At 48.3% G+C, this 24,451-nt stretch overlaps 1 protein-coding gene across 1 annotated transcript in view; it reads left to right on the top strand.

Annotated features, from left to right (window-relative positions):
• Positions 1–24,407, top strand: part of egfra (epidermal growth factor receptor a (erythroblastic leukemia viral (v-erb-b) oncogene homolog, avian)) — a 46,537-nt gene extending 22,130 nt beyond the window's left edge. Inside the window, exons 3-28 of the mRNA XM_079750771.1 lie at positions 614–809; positions 2,143–2,274; positions 2,364–2,432; positions 2,604–2,722; positions 3,022–3,163; positions 3,735–3,851; positions 4,403–4,529; positions 4,655–4,728; positions 4,863–4,950; positions 5,097–5,296; positions 5,617–5,749; positions 7,584–7,674; positions 8,224–8,381; positions 10,264–10,302; positions 10,632–10,776; positions 11,402–11,524; positions 12,128–12,226; positions 14,282–14,467; positions 14,877–15,032; positions 15,461–15,536; positions 16,757–16,903; positions 17,115–17,212; positions 17,989–18,156; positions 21,086–21,133; positions 21,418–21,511; positions 22,007–24,407. Coding sequence (XP_079606897.1) covers positions 614–809; positions 2,143–2,274; positions 2,364–2,432; positions 2,604–2,722; positions 3,022–3,163; positions 3,735–3,851; positions 4,403–4,529; positions 4,655–4,728; positions 4,863–4,950; positions 5,097–5,296; positions 5,617–5,749; positions 7,584–7,674; positions 8,224–8,381; positions 10,264–10,302; positions 10,632–10,776; positions 11,402–11,524; positions 12,128–12,226; positions 14,282–14,467; positions 14,877–15,032; positions 15,461–15,536; positions 16,757–16,903; positions 17,115–17,212; positions 17,989–18,156; positions 21,086–21,133; positions 21,418–21,511; positions 22,007–22,398 — 3,417 coding nt within the window. The 3' untranslated portion in view covers positions 22,399–24,407. The remainder of the gene's footprint in view (positions 1–613; positions 810–2,142; positions 2,275–2,363; positions 2,433–2,603; positions 2,723–3,021; positions 3,164–3,734; positions 3,852–4,402; positions 4,530–4,654; positions 4,729–4,862; positions 4,951–5,096; positions 5,297–5,616; positions 5,750–7,583; positions 7,675–8,223; positions 8,382–10,263; positions 10,303–10,631; positions 10,777–11,401; positions 11,525–12,127; positions 12,227–14,281; positions 14,468–14,876; positions 15,033–15,460; positions 15,537–16,756; positions 16,904–17,114; positions 17,213–17,988; positions 18,157–21,085; positions 21,134–21,417; positions 21,512–22,006) is intronic.
• Positions 24,408–24,451: the final 44 nt, after the last annotated feature.

The raw sequence follows: 24,451 nt of genomic DNA, 5'->3' as shown, positions 1-24,451 counted from the left end.
GGGCTGATGATTTAAGAGAGAGGCCTTTTCCCGAACGGCTCCCCTAGCAACAGAAGTTTTGCACAGTGGTTCATAACACATGACCTCACACGTCGTCGGATCCCCCCCGACTTCGGTGGACGCAGGTGTGAAAGCCAAGGCTGGGAAACCCAAGGCTGTGATGTAATAGCACACGCATACACACTTTCATCCTAAGCCATTTCCAGTGAACTCTGACGTGTGTTAAGTGGTTCATGAGCGGGTAAGGGGGTCGGACATCTGGCCTGGTGGACACGAAGGGAACCAGTTGGTGCCGGGAGTGGGAACCCCCTCCTCACTACACTAACCTGCTTATAAGCAGGGGGAAAGACACCCGACGGGTGTTCGTCGATTTGTTGAGATTAATGGTAACAAATATGGTGGCAGGCTGGCTCAAATCTGTGTAGAATGGTGCGTTGTAGGGGCTTCTGTAGAAATACACCTATTAAAATCCCCTCCTGAAAGCTTTACACACTCCCGCAAATGACCTTCTCTTGGGTTGAATACCTCCGTTTGATGCAATAATCATATAAGAGGGACAAAATGAACCGGCCAAAGAGAGTCCTGACTCATGTCCCTCCCCTGTGTGCTCCAGTCCATTCAGGAGGTGGGGGGCTACGTGCTCATCGCCCTGAACACGGCGAAACGAATCCCCCTGGACAACCTGCGCATCATCCGGGGCCACTCGCTGTACGAGGGCAGCTACGCGCTAGCCGTGCTGCTTAACTTCAACAAGACCATCGGCCCGATGGGCCTGGGCACCCAGGAGCTGCCTCTGATCAGCCTCAAGGGTGGGTTCCTCTCTCTCTCTACTCTATGGTACCCCCACCCCCCTCTCCCTCTCTCTACTCTATGGTACCCCCCCCTCTCTCTCTACTCTATAGTACCCCCCCCCCCCCCTCTCTCTCTACTCTATAGTATCCCCCCCCCCCCTCTCTCTACTCTATAGTACCCCCACCCCCCTCTCCCTCTCTCTACTCTATGGTACCCCCCCCCTCTCTCTCTCTACTCAATAGTACCCCCCCCCCTCTCTCTCTACTCTATAGTACCCCCACCCTTCTCTCTCTACTCTGTAGTGCCCCCACCCCCCCCCTCTCTCTCTCTACTCAATAGTACCCCCGCCCTTCTCTCTCTACTCTGTAGTGCCCCCACCCTTCTCTCTCTACTCTGTAGTGCCCCCACCCCTCTCTCTCTCTCTCTCTACTCTATAGTACCCCCACCCCCCCCTCTCTCTCTCTACTCTATGGTACCCCCCCCTCTCTCTCTCTACTCTATAGTACCCCCAACCCCCCCTCTCTCTACTCTATAGTACCCCCCCCCCCCTCTCTCTCTACTCTGTAGTACCCCCGCCCCTCTCTCTCTCTCTACTCTATGATACCCCCCCCCCCTCTCTCTCTACTCTATAGTACCCCCCCCCCCCTCTCTCTCTACTCTGTAGTACCCCCGCCCCTCTCTCTCTCTCTACTCTATGATACCCCCCCCCCCTCTCTCTCTACTCTATAGTACCCCCCCCTCTCTCTCTACTCTATAGTACCCCCCCCTCTCTCTCTACTCTATAGTACCCCCACCCCCCCCTCTCTCTCTCTACTCTATAGTACCCCCCCCCCTCTCTCTCTACTCTGTAGTGCCCCCACCCCTCTCTCTCTCTCTCTCTACTCTGTAGTGCCCCCACCCCTCTCTCTCTCTCGCTCTACTCTGTAGTACCCCCGCCCTTCTCTCTCTCTCTCTCTACTCTATATTACCCCCCCTCTCTCACTCTCTACTCTAAAGTACTGTATGTGATTGAGATTGAGATTATTTTATGCTTTTACGTTTTTTAAAGAAAAACAAAAAACGAAAATGGCTAAATGTACAGTTTATTTAAAGTTTACAATTCTTTATACTATTTTATGATTTATAAGCTCTTTGAGTTTTTTCCAAGGCAAACCTAGTGTGAATTCAGACTTTTGATTTATAAACTAATCTCATTCAGAAGCAGGTCATATTGGCGCATACTGCTCCAGAATGCCGACAGATTGGCAATCGGAAGGGTTGGGGATCAAACCCTCAACCTCTCCGCTTGGTGTCAGAGCACCGACCTAACCCACGCTTCTCTCTCTTTTCCGCCCCGTTTTGTCCCGGAAGAAATCCTCAAGGGGGGCGTGCGCTTCGCCAGCAACCAGCTGTGCAACATGGAGACGATCCAGTGGAGGGACATCGTGAACTACGACAACAAGCCCAAGATGGAGCTGCCCGCGCCCAGCAAGAACCAGAACTGTGAGGGCTCCATCACATCACACACATGGGAACAGTATGTATGTAACTCGATCTTTCTAATGACTTACACTCTCTCTCTCCTTGTGCAGGTAAAAAGTGTCACTCCAGCTGCTATAACGGCTCCTGTTGGGCCTCTGGTCCTGACCACTGTCAGATCCGTGAGTGGTTCCTTCACTTGATCCAATGCAAATTGAGCGCAAATCTCTTTGCATACAAGTTATAATATGATCAAATATGCAAAATAGTGCACACAGACACACACACACACGCACACAAACACACACCGTTACTCATGCAAATCAGCAGGGTTGTGTGTCCTTCTCTTCCAGTGACCAAGTTGAACTGCGCGCAGCAGTGCACCCGGAGGTGCAACGGCACCTCGCCCAGCGACTGCTGCAACGACCACTGCGCTGCGGGCTGCACCGGGCCCAAGGCCACCGACTGTCTGGTGAGAGCGGCACCACTGTTGGAGCACAGGGATCCCGTGTGTGACGCTCCCTAAGACCCCAGCAAGAAGAACCCCTAAGCCCCTCTTTTTATTGGCTTTATTCTGATCAGAAACAAATAGAGTTGAGCGTTTCCCGGGCGGAAGGTCTTCTGATGTGAGGGAGGGTTTGTTTGACATTGGCCTGCGTGAGGGACGCTGTTCCTGCTCTCGGTACAGCTGTGAGGTCTCCGGAGAGGAATGCTGTGTTATTATTAGTGGTGGACTCTGTTCTGATCCCGCCCCCCACCCCCACCTCCCAGGCTTGCTTGCACTTCCAGGACGACGGGACCTGCAAGGGCTCGTGTCCGAGCCTCCTGACCTACGAGCCCAACCTCCAAGAGCTGGTGCCCAACCCCAACGGGAAATACAACTTTGGGGCCACCTGTGTCAAGAATTGCCCCCGTAAGCTCCACTGACTGCCTTTACCTTTAGTTCAACCTTAGGGTTTTGTTTAAGCCAAACCAATGCAATGCTTATACATGCTATACCTAATAGATCATATAATCCTTATATAGAAAATGTCCTCCAATGGCTGCTGGTTAACACAAAATGTATATCTGGCACAGGAACCGTGAACTTTGATATTGCCTTAGTCCTAGATAGCCAAGGTAAACATAAAAGCTGAAATATTCCCTTTGCTAAAAGGAAATACATCACGTATAAGTCTGTGAATCACCCTCCATTTGCGTTTAGGATTGCTCTCTGCCTGTTAAACAATCAGTAGGCGCTGTCTCCTACCGAGTTTAATGATAAACTATTCTAGCCGGGATAAGAAAATGATTGAGTTTTAGGGAACGTGTTAATGCAACAACTGCATCTGTTTAGAACTGTTTCGAACAAGCTGTTCCCTTGTGTGCAATTATAACACAGAGCGTCACCGAGTCCAGCCAGTCAGTCAATGCTGTATGGATGCGTGAGACCAACAGCTTCTGTGTTTTGGTGTGTTAATAGTCTTCCCCATGTGGGTCCTCAGATAACTTTGTGGTGACTGACCACGGATCGTGCGTGCGTACGTGCACCGGCAACACCTACGAGGTGGACGAGGGGGGCGTCCGGAAGTGCACCAAGTGTGACGGACTTTGTCCGAAAGGTGAGGCGGGAAATGGGGCGGGAGTGACTCAGGTGGTACAGTAGGTTGACTAGTAACCGGAGGGTTGCTAGTTCGGTCCCCGGCTCCTCCTAGCTGTGTGTCGGGGTGTCCCTGAGCGAGGCACCTCGCCCTCACTGCTCCAGACGGGAATGGCTGTCGCCTTGCATGGTTGACCCCGCCGTCGGTGTGTGAATGTCTGTATGAATGGGTGAATGTCGGGCAATAATTGGAAAGCATTTCCGATGGCCACTGGTTTGAAAAGCGCTATTTAAATGCGCTCCATTTATTTACCATGATGTCATTACGATAACATTGACGGAGCTCATCGTTGTGCTCCTCGTGGTGTTATGTGCTGCCACACCTGGAATCTCTCAAGCAACTGTATTGAACTTCAGGTTGCCCTTGTGGTCTATAAAGATATAAGAGTTGTGGTCTATAAAGATATTGCATGAGGGTTCAATGTGGTTCATGTCTTTTTTTTTTTTTTTACTGTGTTTGCGTGCATGTGTGTGTGTGTGTATGTGTGTGCGTGCCTGTGTGTACGTTTACAGTGTGCAATGGACTCGGGATGGGAAATCTTACTAGCATCATCTCCATCAACGCCTCCAATATCGACTCGTTCAGAAACTGCACCAAGATCAATGGCAACATCCAGTTCATCCACACGTCTATCCATGGGTGAGGGTTCGAGATTGGATATCAGAAATAACAGCAACTCCCATTAGCACCTTGTGCTGTAAACACACAGTTGTGGCCGGATAGTTGATCGCTAAAGATGTGTATGTCGTTGTTGTTGTTTTTAGCGATGACTTCACCAAAACACCCAAAATGGACCCCGCTCAGCTCAATGTGTTCAAAACAGTGAGAGAAATCACCGGTACGTAATACGGGTATACCCCAACCTCACCTTAGCAACCGCCTGCTCTGTTATCGGGCTGTCCTGTCATTAGTCATCTGTAGCTGCCGGGTGATTCCTGCCTTGTGATCGTTTGTGTTTTTACCACCGCTCAGGGTTTTTATTGATCCAAACGTGGCCAGAGAACATGACATCACTCAGCCCCTTTGAGAACCTGGAGATCATCAGGGGGAGGACCAAGTGGTAGGTTCCCCCCCCCCCCCCAGCTGTACCACATTGGGGGGACGCAATGAACGCAGATCATTGCGTCATCCAACGGGATCCTTTTCCCAGCACCGCCCGTTCGTTCACGTCCTGCCTCCCCTCCCCTTGTTCTCGGCGTGTTACAGGATGGGCCGTAGCCTGGTGATCGCCACGGTGGGCATCTCTCACCTGGGCCTCCGCTCCCTGAAGGAGGTCAGCGACGGAGACGTGTTCATCACAAAGAACCACAAGCTGTGCTACACCCGCATGGGCCATTGGAAGGGGCTCTTCAAGTCGCACAAGCAGACCGCCAAAGTGCAGGACAACCTAGCCGCAAACGACTGTAGTGCGTTGAATTCATCCCCTTTCATTATGTTATGATATAAAAAAATCAATTTTTATATCATCGGCAGCTCATCACCAGTCACAGACTGGTTCAAAACCTCGTTCAAATCACGGGAAATGTGAGAGAAAAGTGACGTCAATAAAAGCAATTCAGACCAAATACAATTCCTAATAACAGTGAGCTATCATCGCTTTATGTCCGACGATGTTTCTATGTGAAGCACACTGAGTGCTTCGCAATATGAATAAGGTTGCCTTGCCTTGCCTCTCTGATTGGCGGGGCGTGTTTTCTGATCGTCGGCCTGCCTTGTGCTTCCGCAGCCCAGCAGAACAACACTTGCGACGTAAAGTGCACCAAGGACGGCTGCTGGGGCCCGGGGCCCCACATGTGCTTCGCCTGTCGGAACTTCAGCCGCCACGGGAGCTGTGTGGACGCCTGCAACATCCTGGAGGGGTAGGAGGAGGAGGAGGAGGAGGAGGAGGGAGGAGGGAGAGGAGGAGGAGGGAGGAGGAAGTGGAGGAGGAGGAGGAGGAGGGGGAGGAGGTTGAGGAGGAGGAGGAGGAGGAGGAGGAGGTGGAGGAGGAGGAGGAGAAGGAGGAGGGAGGAGGGAGAGGAGGAGGAGGTGAGCGGGAGGGGGAGGAGGTGGAGGAGGAGGAGGTGGAGGAGGAGGAGGGAGAGGAAGAGGAGGTGAGCGGGAGGGGGAGGAGGTGGAGGAGGAGGAGGAGGAGGGGGAGGAGTAGGAGGAAAAGGAGGAGGAGGAGGAAGTGGAGGAGGAGGTGAGCGGAAAGGGGAGGAAGTGGAGGAGGAGGAGAGAGGATGGAGAGGAGGAGGAGGTGAGCGGGAGGGGGAGGAGGTTGAGGAGTAGGAGGCGAAGGAGCAGGAGTGAGAGGAGGGGGAGGAGGAGGGGTAGGAGGAGTAGGAGGGGGAGGAGGAGGAGGAGGAGGAGGAGGTGGAGGAGGAGGAGGGAGAGGAGGAGGAGGTGAGCGGGAGGGGGAGGAGGTGGAGGAGGAGGAGGGGGAGGAGTAGGAGGAAAAGGAGGAGGAGGAGGAAGTGGAGGAGGAGGTGAGAGGATGGAGAGGAGGAGGAGGTGAGTGGGAGGGGGAGGAGGTTGAGGAGTAGGAGGCGAAGGAGCAGGAGTGAGAGGAGGGGGAGGAGGAGGAGGAGGGGTAGGAGGAGTAGGAGGGGGAGGAGGAGGAGGAGGAGGAGGAGGAGGTGGAGGAGGAGGAGGGAGGGGAGGAGGAGGTGAGCGGGAGGGGGAGGAGGTGGAGGAGGAGGAGGGGGAGGAGTAGGAGGAAAAGGAGGAGGAGGAGGAAGTGGAGGAGGAGGTGAGAGGATGGAGAGGAGGAGGAGGTGAGTGGGAGGGGGAGGAGGTTGAGGAGTAGGAGGCGAAGGAGCAGGAGTGAGAGGAGGGGGAGGAGGAGGAGGAGGGGTAGGAGGAGTAGGAGGGGGAGGAGGGGGAGGAGGAGGAGGGGTAGGAGGAGTAGGAGGGGGAGGGAGGAGGAAGGGGAGAAGGTGGAGGAGGTTGAGGAGGAGGAGGTGGAGGAGGAGGAGGAGGGAGGATGGAGAGGGGGGGGGAGGTGAGCGGGAGGGGGAGGAGGTGGAGGAGGAGGAGGAGGAGGACGAGGAAGTGGAGGAGGAGGAGGGAGGATGGAGAGCAGGGGGAGGAGGTGGAGGAGGAGGAGGAGGTTGAGGAGTATGAGGCAAAGGAGCAGGATTGAGAGGAGGGGGAGGAGGAGGAGGAGAGGTAGGAGGAGTAGGAGGGGGAGGGAGGAGGAGGTGGAGGGGGAGGGGGAGGAGGAAGGGTCGCTCTTATTGACCCTACTCAAACCCCCTTCCGATCCAACATGTTGTTTTTTCCTTTATCCTTGATTTTCTGACTAATAAACCGTCCGATCTGTGTGTCAGATTTGTGAATGCTGCGGTTCACTCCTTAAAGAGTCCATTTTCAGTTTACTACTTGAAAAATAGTGGTAGCATGACAACTGTTTCCTGTTGAAGATAAGGGGAATTGGCTTTCGGTATTCTCTCATCCCCCTTTTCTTTCATATATAACACGGCCCCCGGCTGTCGCGCTTGACCAGCCAAACCTCAGAGCTGGCGTACTCATTAACTGTTTGTCTTAGACAACGTCTGTCAAACATTGAATCTTGTCTAATTTCATGCTTACAATTTAACTACTGCCCTTATATTGGGTTCATGGCTTTTACATTTTCTATTTATTTTACAAACGTTTCCTAGAGTTGGCTACATTACTTATCATATTATTGTTGTTGTACTTTTTCCACAGAGACCCACGGGAAGCTGTTTTCAATCAAACGTGCTCGAAGTGCCACTCTGAATGTCAACCTCTCAGCGGAACGGCGTCCTGCAGTGCTCCAGTATGTGGGCCCTCTGTAACCAAACCCTACCGTCCCAGTACAGCCATGACCTCAATAACTGCTTGTCCACGTACTACCAATGCCTTCTGGACGGCAGTCCATTTTCTTTTGTGTTGTGTGTGTCAACTATTTCTGAAATTGGGAGCAACATGTCGATGCATTTTGCTATTAACGTTTTATTTATTTGACCTTTATTTAACGAGGTAAAGCCCCCTTGGGATTAAGAATCATTGACGAATGAACAGGCCTTCAAACTGTACTCTGTAGAGTTTAACGAAACAAAATGAACACTGAGCTACACCACGACTACAGCTTCTCTGGGAGGAGCCGACTATTGATGCTTTGTTATCTCCCTTCTTCTTCGTCTTCATTGTCTTCTTCTTCTTCTTCTTCTTCTTCTTCTTCTTCTTCATCTTCTCCGTCGTCTTCTTCATTTCATTTCTCTTCTTCGTCGTCATCTCCGTCTTCATCGTCTTCCTCTTTATCTTCTCCTTCATCGTCGTCTTTCTCCTCTTCTCCGTCTTCATCACCTCTCCTTCTCACATCCAGGGTCCTGGAAACTGCACCAAGTGTGCCCACCTCCAGGACGGCCTGTTCTGCGTGTCCCGCTGTCCCCAGGACTTGCAGGGGAAGGACGAGAGCCGCATCTGGAAGTACGCAGACACCAGGAACATCTGCCAGCTGTGCCACAAAAACTGCACCCAGGGGTGAGTGCATTACCCCCCCCCGATTCCCCCTCTTCAGCACAACCTCAATCCTTCCAATAAGGTGTAACCCTGTTACGGGGACACCTTGTGGATGTGTCCCTGGATTTAATTGGGTTTGTGTGGAGAAAGCAATCGTGGGGATCGGCGGCCTAGCTAGGTCTCCTTTGGCACCAGGCAGTGTTTTATTTCCCCGCTGCTGAATACGCCGCTTACTTGGCCTTGTTGTTGACAAGATGTATGGTCGGTGGGGGAATTATGTGCTAAGGTGCTGTAGCCCACAGCTCAACGTAATAATAACAATAATGGAGCTGTGCTGTGTACATGTCATCTCAAGGAACAGTGTGTGTGTGTGTGTGTGTGTGTGTGTGTGTGTGTGTGTGCGTGTTTGTGCATGTGCGTGTACCAGTGTGTGTTCTTGTGTGTGCTTGAGCATGTGTGTGTGTGTGTGTCCATTTTTCATTTGTGTGTGTACATGTTTACATATGCATATACAAATGGATGCCTGCGTGTGTGTGTGTTTTTGTGCGTGCTTAGACGTGCGTGTCTGCAGGTATGTGTGCGTGTGTTTCATCGCAAGTCCCCTACGATTCAAAGCATTAGGTAGTCACATCAGAACAGGGGCTGGGAGTTATACAGTGTCTCTCCTGTGTGTTTGAGTTTATCCCACTGGATCTCCTCTGATCACTTTGAAAGCACAGTTTAGTCTAGTGCCAATGCTTTTATTGTACTGCAGGCAATACACATCTCCAGTGCTCTTCACAGTTGAATGAGTTTAGATTATCCCCTGCCGTTGCATGCACAAAAGCACCATTGTATTATATATTATTAGCACAACAGTATTTAGGGCTGTCAGGGTTAAGTGTTGTCCTGTTGGGTAATGTAGACACGCTCAAGGCAGCGGTATGCAATATATTATGAGTAACATCCAAGTAGAACATTTCTCGTTATCAATATGTTTCATTTACTTATCGTTCTTCCACTGAATTAATATTTTTAATTTCTTAAATGGTTCATTTAGTTTGATAGACCTTTTTTTCACATAATTGAGTGCAGAGGCAAAGACCTTGCGGGTAGATAGGTAGAGAGAAAGGTAGATTGTGTTAGCGTTGTGTCTTGGTGCTGGGGGGCTCTATGCTTAAGATTTATGTTATTCTACATTTAATATAAATACGTTGGCATGAAAGAGTATAATAACCTGAAGAGAAATACAGTGAAAACCAAAGAGTTGATCTAGTGGTTGCATAGCGATACTGGGATAGCCGGAAAGTGTAAGTGAAAGTCTTGGCTGAGTGGCACTTTGATGTTTCGGAAGTGAGACCCCCCCCCTTAACCACACAAACACAGACACACAGACACATTTAATTTTGTCTGCCTGCTGTCTGAATTCCAGAGCTCTTGGTGAAACAATACACATTGACACACAATACACAGCAATACATACACAACTATGCAGGAGATCCTAGCTAGTGTCTATAATAAATTACCTACATCGTCAGCTGATTGCCTGATTGCAAAAAGCATAAAAACATTATGACTTTAGACGTGACGCATACATAGTTAATTAGAACAAATCACCTACACATAACCCTCTGTGTGGGCGCACATTCCTTGCAAAGATTAGAGCACAAGGTGAAACCAAAACTGTGTGTTGCAGGGTTCATTACTCTTAGACAGATGGCTCGCCATTAAGTCATTTCAAATGACTTAGTTTAAAGTTTTATTCCCTTCGATGTTTGTGTTTGTATATAATAGCCGTTATGTGTGCACCTGTCGTCCTGTCTTTGTTACGATTCAACATTTTACCCTGATTTAATCCATTTGAAAATGTGTTTTATTAATATTGATCTGTGTTTGATACACTCTGCTTCTCATTTGCTGATAGATGCCATGGTCCTGGACTGAGTGGCTGTCAACCCAAACGGTAAGCCAAGTAATCCGACAGGATTCCTTTGCCGTTCAGGGCACAGCTCAGTGCTGTTCTATGCTTGAGGTGCAGCTCATTTCTGACAATAGTTGGATCTGTCATCAATCCACTGCTATCCTCGACAGATCTGTTGACAAACCAGACTGGCAAAGAGATAACGAAACTGCAAACACTTTGTTTCACACTTGAGCATCCCCAGAGATATTTTACAAAGTGTTGTGTTTGTTGCCTGTCAGAGTAAAGATGAATGTTCACGTTGAATATTAATATCAGTCATATCGCGAATAGAACTATTTTTAATTGATCATGTGTTATTGTCCTCTCAGCCAATCAGGGCTGTCCATAATCGCAGCCGGCGTGGTCGGAGGTCTCCTGGCTCTGGTGGTCGCGGCGCTGTTCGTCTTTGTGTTGCTACGGCGACGCCACATCAAGAGAAAGCGGACCACGCGGAGAATCCTCCAGGAGAGAGAGGTAACCTGTTAGGGGAGAGTGGGTTCTCCCTCAGAAAGTTGTAAATTACGAAATTTGTGATGTAGACTATAAGAGTACGTGTTACTCTTTATGAAATGTTACTGATTCATTCATGCATCTACACATTTGAATATAATCACGGGTATTTAAGCTACGATAACAATCCCCGAAGGGAGCTCCACGATGAATGGACAATATAACCGCTGGTCTCAAAGGTTGTATCAGCGGTCCGAAACATAAATGATCACATTCATCTGATGTTTCCTCAAAATCCGCCAGCTGCCCGCCCCATGAGCAGGCCGTCAAAATAACGCGTCTCTGTAGGCAGCATATGCTCCGGGATCGTACACAAAAACAAATGGTACTACCAATCACGCAAAACAAAAATAAATAGTATTCCAACCAATCACCGACAAGGGGTTGGTGTTGTGTGTTTTGCGCTGCGTTCATGATAGTTTTTAGCGAATGCACGAAACATGGAAGGGACGGGCGAGCTGGCTCTGTTTGTTTGGGATCTCGCTTCAAGTACCAACAAGTGACGTCACCCAACATCCCTGATCCAACCTTTAAGTCCTCTCTAACGTATGGATCGTGTATCCATGGATCTGTCTGTGTGACTCTTCAGCTGGTGGAGCCACTGACGCCCAGCGGGGAGGCACCCAACCAGGCCCTGCTGAGGATCCTCAAGGAGACCGAGTTCAAGAAGATCAGGGTGCTGGGCTCCGGGGCCTTCGGCACCGTCTACAAGGTAGGCCCCTGTGTGTGTTTGTGGGTGCGCTGGTGTTAGAGCTCGGCGGGACGCGGGAGTAAAATGAATCCGTTAACGTTCACATCTGCTGTGCATCTTCATATAGCAGATCATGCTTGCTCTTAGCGGCATGTGCACGTGTGTGTGTGTGTGTGTGTGTGTGTGTGTGTGTGTGTGTGTGTGTGTGTGTGTGTGTGTGTGTGTGTGCTGCGTGCTAATTGAATGTAGCTGGCAGCATAGAGCTTGGTAGGACTCAGGAGTAAAATGCATGCGTAACATCCACATCTGCTGTCCATCTTCTTACAGCAGATCATGCTTGCTCTTAGCGGGGCTTGCACGTGTGTGTGTGGTTATATATGTGTGTGCCTGCGCTAGTATGTTTGCATGAGTGCCCATGTCCTGTGTTTAAGTGTCGACGATTACACGTTTCAACTTGTCAATGCGCACACTTAGCAGGCCGGTGCACATGTCTTCGTTTATGTACTTGTGATGCCCGTGACATGTTTATATTTGAATATATACATGTAGTCTCTGGTGTGGACGTATCCACAGCTTTGGAAGTAGCCTGATGGTTTACCCTTAACAGGTTTCTTGTCCACACAGGGCCTATGGGTTCCAGAAGGGGAGGACGTGAAGATCCCTGTTGCAATCAAGGTCTTAAGAGAGGCCACGTCACCCAAGGCAAACAAGGAGATCATGGATGTAGGTGTATGGCTTTAATGGTCCTATCAATCATTCCACTATGGGCTCCCTGTCACACTGTTCAGTGTGATAACAATACATGTTCTCTCTACGTATTTCACCCATCTACTTGCACTTATATTTAAAATCAATGTATGCTAAACGTTTAAAATGTCTTTAGGCTATTTAAGCCAACACTTGGAATACTTCAGTAATGTAGACCACACTTTAGGAATATATCACAATGTACTACAACACACTGCTGCAGTTCTCGCCCCGGTTGAAATGCCAGCGTCAGGTCTGCTCCTAATAAGGGCGACATGCGTCTGGTTATGCTCTAATGACATTAGGTGAAGGGGAGGCATCCAGTTCTACAGCAGTACTCCCTGCTGGAGAGATGCAGGAAAGACGATGAATGTGTCGGAGGGTTGGGTCTGTGAGCTGCTAATGTAGGTCTGGGGGGATGCCGGCGGCTCTGTTGCCATCCAAAAAAAACAACAACACAAAAAAACAAACCAGTTCTGTGTACTCGTGGTTTCCTACAGTATACCTAAAGTGCATCTTAAGCACTGAGGCTTCTGCGGTCGTGTTCCTTAGTCACTCCACATCTGGTGAGGCGGACACCAGACATCCTCTCGGCCTTTTAATTTGAGGACAAGGACTACTTGGAAGAATTTGGCTGACCTCTTCGCTCTCTATATATAGGCTACTACTACTCATGTAACAACTACCTATACTGTCCTATAAAATCAAATCTGTCCGCTTTATATTTGTTTTGTATATTAACTCCTCAAAGGGTTGTGAGTGTGCTCTGGGCCTCTCTAGAGCCAGCATGGAATTTCCCTGGCGGATGGCCAAAATGCTAGCGTTTTTAGGCCTTTAGCGTGAGCAGACTCCATATAACCTGTATGCCCGGATACGCCACAGTAGCCTGCATATTTGTTGACAGAAGCAGCAGCTCCAGATGTAAATCTTTCGGATGAATCAGTCTCCCCACTTGAGACACAGACACACACACAGATGACGTGGATGTTCTGAACCAAATCACATCTTAACTGGCAATAAAACATTTTATAGCATTTAGTAGCATGTATGTGAAGGTTTGGATCTTTTTTACATATTTTCTTATGTCCATTTTGCGCTTCAACGGACCGGAAGATGAAGGGGAGTGAAAGAGAGAAAGAATTATGTTTGTCATGGCATTCCACAGGTCGGAACCTAACCGGTCGATAAAAGGCGACTTGCCTACGTGGATGGAATACTAGCATATTATTGTCTTTAGTCATCATTGTTACTTGTTCTGACAGTTCAATTTGATGGCATCTTGTAATCCTTAACAATTGCAACATCATTTAACAGTATTATATTCCCCCTCCGTACTACGGCAAAACACAAAATATGAAAAAAATAAATGCATATTACAGAAAAAACACAAGACACAAAGTATACCACATTAAATAATAACCGTAGACTTCAGCTTAGAGTAACTTCAAACCTTGCAGAATAGAAGATATAGGCAAAGATATAAAATGCAATGTTTACTCAGGGATGGATTAATGGGTGTTATCTATTACATTTATCACATAAATCGATTAAACATCAAGGCAGGGTAACCCAGGTCCAGAGGTCTTACCACGGCCTGCTATGCTAAACGTCAGTCTCTCCTGTTGAAGGACTTCACCCAGTTTGTTGTCTTCATATCCTTCATATTACTATATTTGGTGCGTGTGTGTGTGTGTGTGTTATATCCTTAATCTTCGAAGCTTAGGTAATATCCACAAAAAATTTAGAGGACTGCGGTTGTGGCGGCGGCCTAAGAAAGAAGCCAAAAGATTGGCGTCATTTTTCTCTGTTTCAGCCACCACAGGTAGCATGCAAATCTGGAGACAAAGATGTTTTGTTTTTCCACAAGTGTTCGGTGTAATATCTGATCAACTTATCATGTAGGTCTTGTAAAGGCATGTAAGCTTCGAACCTGTTACACTATCACTATTCCTCCCCAAAATGTTTGGAATTTTTTCTCCTTCTTTGTAAATTTGGATCCAAATAAAAGCCTTTAAATGTGTGTCTATGCAGGAGGCGTATGTGATGGCCAGTGTGGACCACCCCCACGTGTGCCGTCTGCTGGGGATCTGCCTGACCTCCACGGCGCAGCTGGTGACTCAGCTCATGCACTACGGCTGCCTGCTGGATTACGTGAAAGAGAACAAGGACCACATCGGCTCCCAGTACCTGCTCAACTGGTGTGTTCAGATCGCCAAGGTAAGAGAGATCATGGGGTTGGGACATGTTTGTAATGATTCAGATGTTTGTTTATGTGCTCTGGATTAATGGAGGTTGTTTCAATGCTGCTATGTGTCTGTCTTGCTGTCACATTTGTGTCTAAATGTAAAGGAATACGGTGTAAATATTCAAAACACATTTTTTAAGTTAAGTAGCTTTAAGTTGATTTAAGTCTTGTTGAGTTTGAGTTTAAGTTAAATTGACTTTTAAGTCTTCATAAAATTAAGTAGAAAAAAAGTTGAACTCGATAACTGAGCCTATAATGTTGTTACGACACACGTTTTTATAAAGCGCACTGTGGCATAGTGCGGCCTAATCCAAACGCCACCTATAAGGAAGCCCTGTTCCCTGTCTCCTCCTCTCCACCCATCCCCCGCCGGCCGCCCAGGGGATGAACTACCTGGAGGAGCGCCACCTGGTGCACCGAGACCTGGCTGCCCGCAACGTCCTGGTGAAGACCCCGCAGCACGTCAAGATCACCGACTTCGGCCTGGCGAAGCTCCTCAACGCCGACGAGAAGGAGTACCACGCGGACGGGGGGAAGGTGGGTCCCCGTCCGTCTACACCCGTGTCGCCCTCTTTAACGTTGGGCAGGAGCAGCACAGGTGGTGTTGGTACTGGGGAGGTGGAGGATGACACAAGCAGGAATATGTTTTAGAGTTGAAAGCATGCTGTAAGGGACTGTACGCACTTTTGTCTTTGACTTTAAAAAAAAATCATAATGACACGTCTGATTGTGTTATAGATGGGTATCTCCGCTTACGGCAGGGCTGAGATTTATTGCTTGTTTGCTTTCAGACAAGACGCTTCCAAACATCTCTCTCACTCTCACCGCCTTCATCTTCTTCTAGTAATCTCTTGACATGCACCGCTAGGGCAATCTCTTTACTCCACGTCAAAGCGGCTTTCCCTTTCTAAAACACTGGCCAGCGAGGCTTATTCTCAGTGAGTGATGGTCTTCCCTCTCCGCAGGTCCCCATAAAGTGGATGGCGCTGGAATCCATCCTGAACAGGACCTACACGCACCAGAGTGATGTATGGAGCTACGGTAGGTACTATGCAACGCAACGCCGCGCATGTTTGCTGTACTGCAGGAAAAAACGTAGCTGCGAGATTGATGGGCATCTTCAAAGCGTGTCTAAACTGAGGCTAGCATTGGTTCATGTGTACGTGATGTGTGTTTTGAGTAGTGTACAGCAGAGATGCTGAAGTCTTAGGTAACAAAGAAGGACATTTGGACAATGTGTAACGTCAATGCTAATTCACTTATTACTTTGCAAAACACTATATTGTTTTTGTGCAGTTGTCAAATTTGGAAACGGAGTAACGGCCTCGTAGCTATCAAAGGTTTCAAGAGAGCTACTAAAAGCCTACGCAGAAACGAGCCTCAGATGGACAATATTATAAATATTATAACAAAAAAATAGTTGCTCCAGGCAGCACACGCCAGAAAGCATTTATCAAGTTCAGGGACATATGCGCACAAGCACAAATACACTCCCCCGGCCCCACACACACACACAGACACACACAGACACACACAGACTCATATATTATAAAGAGACACACATGCATGCAAAAATTACACACACATATCATATAACACACACACACACACACACACACACACACACACACAAAACTGCATCATATAACACACACAGACACACACTTGACACACATATGCAAACAATACACTCACATATCACATAACACACATGCAGCACACCAACCCACACACACACAAGCACGCATCATACTACACACAGAGGCACACACCTAACACACACATGCAAACAATAGAAAGACATATCATATAACAAACATGCAGCGCAAACGCACACACACGTGGAGCACACGCTGTTCCTTTCTGCGAGTCAGCCCCCACAACGGTCTCTAGGGTTTGATCAGGCCTTCCGCTCAATAAGGCGAACCCATCAGCAGGGCCTGGCAGGAGTGACAGAGACTCTCTCTCTACCGCCTCTCTCTCTACCCTCTCTTCCCTCTTCCTCTGCAAACTCTCCAACGCACATACGCATCCTGCAAACTCCCACTGCTACAGGGCACGGGGCCAATGTGTTCAGATGCTGTGCGATATTCTGCAAGCGTACATCCTGTTGCTAAATCTAACTGTGATTTGTTGTTTTTGTTTGGTCATTTTCTTGGGAAAACACAAGCACAGCTCTAGCACAGAGTCTCTATTCTGGCGATGCTGTAACGTTTAGGGTGCGAGCGTGTATGTGAAGCTCAGCTGTGCCCTGCTTCTAGGTGTGACCGTTTGGGAGCTCATGACGTTCGGGACGAAGCCCTACGACGGCATTCCCGCCAGTGAAATCGCTGGGGTCCTGGAGAAAGGAGAGAGGCTACCCCAGCCCCCAATCTGCACCATAGACGTCTACATGATCATGGTCAAATGTACGCAGGATAATGAATGAACGAAAGAATGAAAGCTACTGATTTTATGACTCAAAGCCTAAGTAAATGTCAAGTACCACTAATATAGTTCACAGTCACAGCGTGCTATTAATTATACTGTGCTGGGAATGATCAGCTATGGGATTGCATGGTTTCCCACATCACCCAGGAAGCGATGTCCCTGATAAGATCTGTCGGTGTTTCTGTTCAGGCTGGATGATTGATGCAGACAGCCGACCGCGTTTCCGGGAACTCATGTCAGAGTTCTCAAAGATGGCACGGGATCCCTCGCGTTACCTAGTCATTCAGGTACACTCTCGCACCTCACATGCTTTCAATACCAACAAGGCTGGTAATCAGTAACGTATTAAAACTGGCGGACGCCCTAACCTCGGCTTGTGCTGTTTGTTGTTGTCGCTCAATGCTCATGATAAGGTTAAATAAATAAACATCCATCTTTCTAATCTCGACAATGCAGAATGTTGTGTGTTTATGGGGCTGTGGAAATCACATCTCGCTGGCGCCAACTAGTGGTCAAAACATGACAATAATGTCACGTTGACTGTGCCGGCATACTGTATTGAGACACTCATTATCTCGCTTGTAAAATAGAAAAAGAATTCAAACAAATTTTTTACGGTTTCATCCAAAGAGAAATAAACAGTTTAAAGCTGACACGTTGCTCCTGCCGAAGAGACTTACAGTCAATTCAGACACAAGTCACCAAGGAGCAGACTGGACCAGACTGTGGACAATGGGGGAGCCAACACAGGAACCTTCCGGCTGGGATTCAAACAGCCTGGCCCCCACATCCTGCCACTTGCTATGCAAAGAGAGAAAGACCCCTTTCCATACAGTGGGCCAACCTTCACTCTAAAGCCCAAAGCACATGGCGACCATAGCCCAAAATAGACGCCTTTAGTCCTAAACTAGCAAAAAAAAAGAGAGACCACGTTGCATTCCCTTCTCCGAGTCGATTTGCTCCATTAAAACACCATGATTGAGTTTCCCTATGAAACTCATTTTGCGCTCTTGTGTTCTTTGGGCCTAACAGTTTTTTGGTGTTTGTTTTTTTCCGTTTCCAGGGCGACGACAGCATGCACTTGCCAAGCCCCCCGGAGGGCCGCTTGTACCGCAGCCTGATCAGCGGCGAGGAGATGGACGACGCGGTGGACGCTGACGAGTACCTGCTGCCCCAGCAGGGCTTTTTCACCAGCCCCAGCACCTCACGCACGCCCTTGCTGCACTCCCTGGTAGGCTCCCCCCACCTGTCTGTCTGCCTGTTCTGTTGTTCTGCCTGCCTGTCTGTCCGCCTCTCTGTCTCTCGGTTCCGTTGTTCCGCCTGTCTGTCTTTTCTGTCGTCCTGTATGTGTGACTGGCTTTCTGCCTATGTTTCTGTCTGTCTTGTCTGCGTGTGTGTCTCCCTGTTTGTCTGTATGTGTCTCTAACTGTCTGTCTTGTCTGTGTGTGTGTCTGCCTTTCAGACTGTGTTTCTGTCTGTCTGTCTGCATGTGTGTCTGCCTGTTTGACTGTATGTGTCTCTAACTGTCTGTCTTGTCTGTGTGTGTGTCTGCCTTTCAGACTGTGTTTCTGTCTGTCTGTCTGCATGTGTGTCTGCCTGTTTGTCTGTATGTGTCTCTAACTGTCTGTCTGTATGTGTGTGTGTGTGTTTGTCTGTGTTTTTAGCTGCCTTTCTGTGCCTCAGGCAAGAAGGTTAGCAGAAGAGGCTTCAGGCCTATTCTGGACCTGTAGAAGTCAAGCTGTCACACGTGTTCTGTCTTCCATCAAAATCACAGAGAAGAAAAAAGCCTTCCATTTCCAAATGAGGGGGGAATATCGTTGACTGAAAGAAAACAAAACCTTTCTGGTGCAACAGACCATAATGGGATGGCAAATTGGGGTCGCGACTCTGATTACAGGAATTCCTAGGAGCACAGCAAGGAACATGATCCGGGTCTGCTGTTCAATAATAGATTTTAAAACAATGAAAGAGAAAGAAACATGTTCTTGTGTATATTTAAGTCATTTAGCCTGAGAGTCTTTTATCCAAAGCGGCTTGCTGCACACCTTGACTTGCTGCAGTCTCCTGTGGAGCTGGCGTACGTCAGCCGTTTAAGATGAATTGGCCTGATTCACGCCAGCTCCTGTCTGCACACACGACAGAGTTCAACTGCTCATCAGCGTTTCCTTGAAACACGGGCGACAATAAACCCCTTTGTTTTTCCTCTGTATGTTATGGTTGCATGAGATTGATTTTTAATCATGAGCTCTGTGAAATGCACATTCTGCATATAATTCACTTAATCCCAAAGACAGATGGAAACACAGTCAAACTCTGTTTTGGCATCATTGAACTCCTCCCCCCCCATTCAGCGGCAATAGGACCAAAACACCTTGGACTTGATGCTTGATGGCTAGCAGCTCTATCTGCAGGGACCGTGAAATCAAATAGGGCGTACGTGATGGCCACAAGAGTGAATCTAATTGGCTGGGCTTGAATATCTCTCCAGCCTGTCGTTACCTGGCCTGAACCCCAAACGACCCAGTTTTCTGGTCCACGTTCTGTTGACCCCATCACCCAAGGGACCCCCTTCCCCCACCCGCTTCTTCTTTTCCTTCTTCTGCATCCATTCAACCTCCCACCCTTCACCTCCTTTTTGTTCCCCCCACCCCACTTTTCTTCTACGTTTCCTCCCAGGTGCCCTTATGATTAACACGGGAGGCGGGGTGTGTGGGGGCGAGAGAGGGAGGGGGGGGGGATGGCGGGGGTGGACAAAATGAGGAGAAGTCATTTACTCTGGGTCCTCCAGTTCAGTCAAGGCCAGTGTGTATATGGCCCCCCTGCTCCAAGCCAGGTATCTGGGTATCAGAGCCGGTCGCTGAACGCCTGCTTAGCCCATACAGAGCTCTCAGCTTTGATGGCCTTCACAGACGGCCCAACACTACTCTCAAGAGGTCCCGAGAGGGGGCCGCCTCGCTCCTATCTGTTTTCATGGAGTCGGTTTTCCGTAGCATCATTGTTGATGCGTATTATGCATGACACGGTTGGTTTCAGCGAGTGGAAAATACAGAGGGCTTACAGTAACAACAACAAGGAGAAATCCCATCAGCGCTAGGCTGGCCGGGCGTTGGACCGGGAGAGATCCTTCCAGGGACGCGCCGACCGGCTGAGCAGAGATTCTTCCCTCTTTCCCATAATGCCGCTGGGCAGCGGGGGTCTGGAAGCTCTCACGCTGGGCTGTGAGAGCGAACGGCTCAGCGTCTGGAGCCGGGCTCTTGTCTGTTGAGCGATTAGTTCCTTGAAATGGGCGGAAGGCAGTTGTTAAACGGACCAGGGTGAGCCGAGGTGGGCTTAGAGACGCCGTTAAATGGAAGCAGACTTTTTGGTTTTGGCCTGGTTTAGGTCGTGACAGAGTAGGAAGGACCGTAGGGAAGTTACTATGCATGAAACAATGACAAATATTTATTAACTATTGTACGTCCAAATCTAATCAACTCACTTCCTCTACCGGGGAAAGAGATAAGTTGTGTAGTGATGGCGGTAACGTGTGCAGACCGGCAGACTTCAGCATTTCAACCATTCATGGGATCGGGCTTCCGCCCCTGTTGCTCCAGAGACCACACAGCTGGCGAGCTTTAGTCACTTTCGTAAGGGCCAATCAAATCCAGATGGACCCAATCACATTCCACGTGCATATTGTCACCGGGCAGATATCCTTGCGTCGGTTTCACTTGCGACAACATTACATTCATTTGCTGTTTTTTTTTATAGTCCCCAAGACAAAAAACATATGTAGTCTATTGAAAGTGGACAGAGCTATTCTCATTCTAGTCGTCTAGTGAGAAACATATTCAAACTCATTAAAGCCACAGTTCTAATGAGAATTTTAACGAAGAAGTTGTGCACAAAAAATCATACCGTATTCTCCTGAGTTGTATGTAAAACTATGTATTCCTTTGGGCTAAGGGGATGCACTGGTGCCTGATGTTGTTTTATTTATTTGTACGCTTTATTCATGAAGATAGTCAGTTCGACAGGAAGGTATGGGAGAGAGAGAGGGGAGGAGAAGCAGCAAATGACCACGGGTAGGACTCGAACTCGGGTCACTGCCGAGCCTGAGGCCTAATGGCACGGGCCCCAGGTGCCTGATGGGTAATGAATGTTTCTGATTTGTGTTGCAGAGCCTCAACAGCAGCATCGGGACGTGTCATAGCAGAAACGGCTTCATGGTAAGTGGTGCTACATGGTGACAGTCATAAGAGAAACTCCAAGCACTCCTCTCGATTCAATGTAACAGCTATGATTCCATAGCTTCCTCAACTACCGGGAATAATGTTTAATATAGTATAGTATTACTGAGTATTACTGTCTTGTACTTACTTCCGTGACAGTCAAATTTCCCGTCTGGTTAATAAAGTATATATTTCCCTCTCGTCTAGTTAGCGTGGTGCATAGACTGTCTCAGGTCTGAGGTCCCCAGGTCATAACTTTGTCTCTCTCTCTCTTGATCCAGAATGGCTTCCCAGGCAGAGAGGGCAGCCTGGTCCTACGTTATATCCCTGACCCCACAGACAAGTTCCTGGACAAGGACTTCCAGCCAGCTCCAGGCGAGTTTACTGATGCTTTTAAAGGGAGCACTGAACTAGGTTTACTATGAAAGAAACATCAAGAATGAAAGAGATCATCGAGGAAGTTATTATGATAGTGTGATCCCGCCCATCCCTGACGACCCTTGTTTTGATATTCTTACCATATATCTAGTTGTCAGCAGATGTGGCTTAAACAAATTCTATATAATTGCCAAAGAGTGGTGGCGATTGGTCGGAATTGGCATTGGTCGGAAATGCCATTTTGGTGTCCTAAGGGTATTTAATAAAACAATATTGAAGTGTTTGTAGGACATAAACCACAGCGATGTAAGAGTTTCCCCGATACTAGCTAATATATCCATGATGATAACTACTTAACAATTACTTTAATGTACTCCTTTCCACTGTGTTAAGAGTGTGTGTGTTAACCGCGTGGCGTGTATCTCCCCCGCCCCACATGAGTCGCTGAGTGTGCGTGTGTGTTGACCATGGGTCTTGTGCGTCTCCCTCCAGACTACATGAACCAGAACGGCGTGTCGGACGTGATGAACCCCAACTACCAGCAGCCGGGGCCCCCCCGCGGCCTCCTGCCTCCCATCTCCTCCGACGACGACACCGAGACCGAGTACCTCAACTGCTTCAAGGAGGGAGCCCAGGGGCCCGAGTACCTCAACGAGGTCCGCCCCCCCCAGGCCCAGGTCCCCCGGGGCCATGCCCGGGTGCAGGCCCCGGCCGCAGTCCTTTCGCCGAGCCCCAAGGAGGCGCTGTGCCCTGGGCAGAAGCACCGGCCGCAGAACAGCATGGACAACCCCGACTACCAGCAGGACTTCACGCCCACCTTCAAGACCCACGCCAACGGACACATCCCATTGGTCGAGAACACAGAGTACCTGGGCCCGGACTGAGAGGCACTCATGGGGGGAGGAAAAGAGACTTAAAAGAGACACCTTCTTCTAAGGTGGAAGGGAAGACTTTGTTTGTTTCCCCCTTTTTTCCTTTATAAAGAGATGTTTATCTCTCTCTCTCTATATATATATATGTTTCACCCCGCGGTGGCCAGTGGCACAGCTTCAAATGTAGCCTGCATGCCGTCAGAGCTGTATTTCAGTCACGCAAAATCTTGCCACAAGCCCCAAGAGACTGGAAAGGGGAACTAAACAAAAAGCTGCAGAACACAGAGCATCATTATGAAACCGGAGGGGTGGAGCAGCGTTGAGAAGAGGCCAGCTCACCGCACTCACCACCAAGTTTCGTAGCTCACCTCAGTGTGCGCAGTGGCGGGAATCCTGACGGTATGGACTGACCGCTGTGGTCTGAGTGTATCGGTGGAGAGAAACACACGATTGGAACTGCTGTGATGACACGCTGTCACATTGAAGGGCAAACGACAGCGTTTTTGGTCAAGGGAAAGGGAGGAGCGTGGCAGTTAATCCAAATAAAACAGCTGAAGGTACATGTGTTGTCGGGATTAGAAGCATCACAACTAAAACAAGTGAATCAACAATTTGGGGGTGGTTTATATACAAAAGGGAAGGGACAGCTTTTCTTTTTGAACTGTTTGAAACAGTTGAAGCTGGACTGAGGTGTGAATAGTTTGAACGTATCCTTTCTTTTTATGACGGTGAGGAGTGAAACCCTTATTTTCGAGAGACTCGGACGACGCACTTCTTGAAGTGGGAAGAATTGTGAAACAATAAGATCCAGTTTTATGAGGCATTTCCTTTTGAAAGGGAACCCTCCCAAATACGGGCTTTGATAAGTGTCTGCCTGGCTTCAATTGCTGAAAATAAATAGATTTTACCAATATGAAAACGTTGCATAACATAGAAAGACAATGTAAAGTAGTGTATGTAAAGACAATATGGTCTATAATTAACTGAGCTGCCCTGAGGTCCCCTTTTAATCTTCTGTAGGGCCAAGGACATTCTTCTACCAATTCCATTCTTCAGATAAACAACAACAAATGGTCTTCTATTCGACAGTGAACCACTTGACAAACCTGATCAAAGTCACTCATTAGGGCTGTGTCAATAGACCATAACAAATAGGTCGTTAAACACCGGTACCTTTATCTAGGGCCCTCCACGGAGAAGAGAGTAAATGTGTTTGGCTTGTCTTGAAAACAGGCACTTTCTTGCCAACCACGTCCTATCTCTCTATCTTCTCCTTTCTACTGTTCCATTCACCATGAAGCCCCGCCCACCCAGACACCCTAAAGACGATGATCCACTCATCACACGGTGAGTGGATCACCAAGGCTCCTTCAGACAGGAAGTGGGGGTGGCCTGGAGGACTTTCAACTCTCGGGCAGACGTCAAGAAATCCCAGTTTCCATCTCTAATGCTATCATTGGTGTGGCATCCAGAATGCATGATCTCTTCAGCTGTTCTGGTGACCGAACCCCCGCATGTGCTACCCAAGGATGTCCTCGGCCATAGGATTAGCCTTTTTGAATGTGTGTATTCACTGTGATGTTCCCTTTCGAACACTGTTGGGAAATGTGTGTCCGCCGTTGGCTTTCGGATTCAGATGTTCCAACGTTATGTTTTATTCTATGTTTTAGGATGAAAACAATCCTACCATGCCTACTGTTTTGGTTGTATGTGTTCCCTCCACATCTGCTTGTGGCTTTGTCTTGTAGAAATATAAGAGCACAGTCTAAAAGGCAAACATCTTTCCTAGTTTTAAAGGAATATACTGTTGTAGCAACTTGTGAGCCTATCTACTTTTTTTTCTGATTTTACAGGTACATGTAAATAAAAGAGAGAGTATGCTGTGTATAATATAACTCATAGTCACCTATAATTTATCATATCAGTACATGGTTTTTGCCACTTTATTCATTGATATGCACTTATTTCAGAATTGTAATTATTTCATTCTAATGTGAGCATAAATAAAGACATTTTTTATGAACCTACACGTTGTGTATGTTTTTGTGGTCATAATTTGTTATTA

This window comes from Pollachius pollachius (assembly GCF_949987615.1).
Source record: "Pollachius pollachius genome assembly, chromosome: 14".
Classification (NCBI taxonomy): Eukaryota; Metazoa; Chordata; class Actinopteri; order Gadiformes; family Gadidae; genus Pollachius; species Pollachius pollachius.
This window is presented reverse-complemented; position numbering and strand designations above follow the sequence as displayed.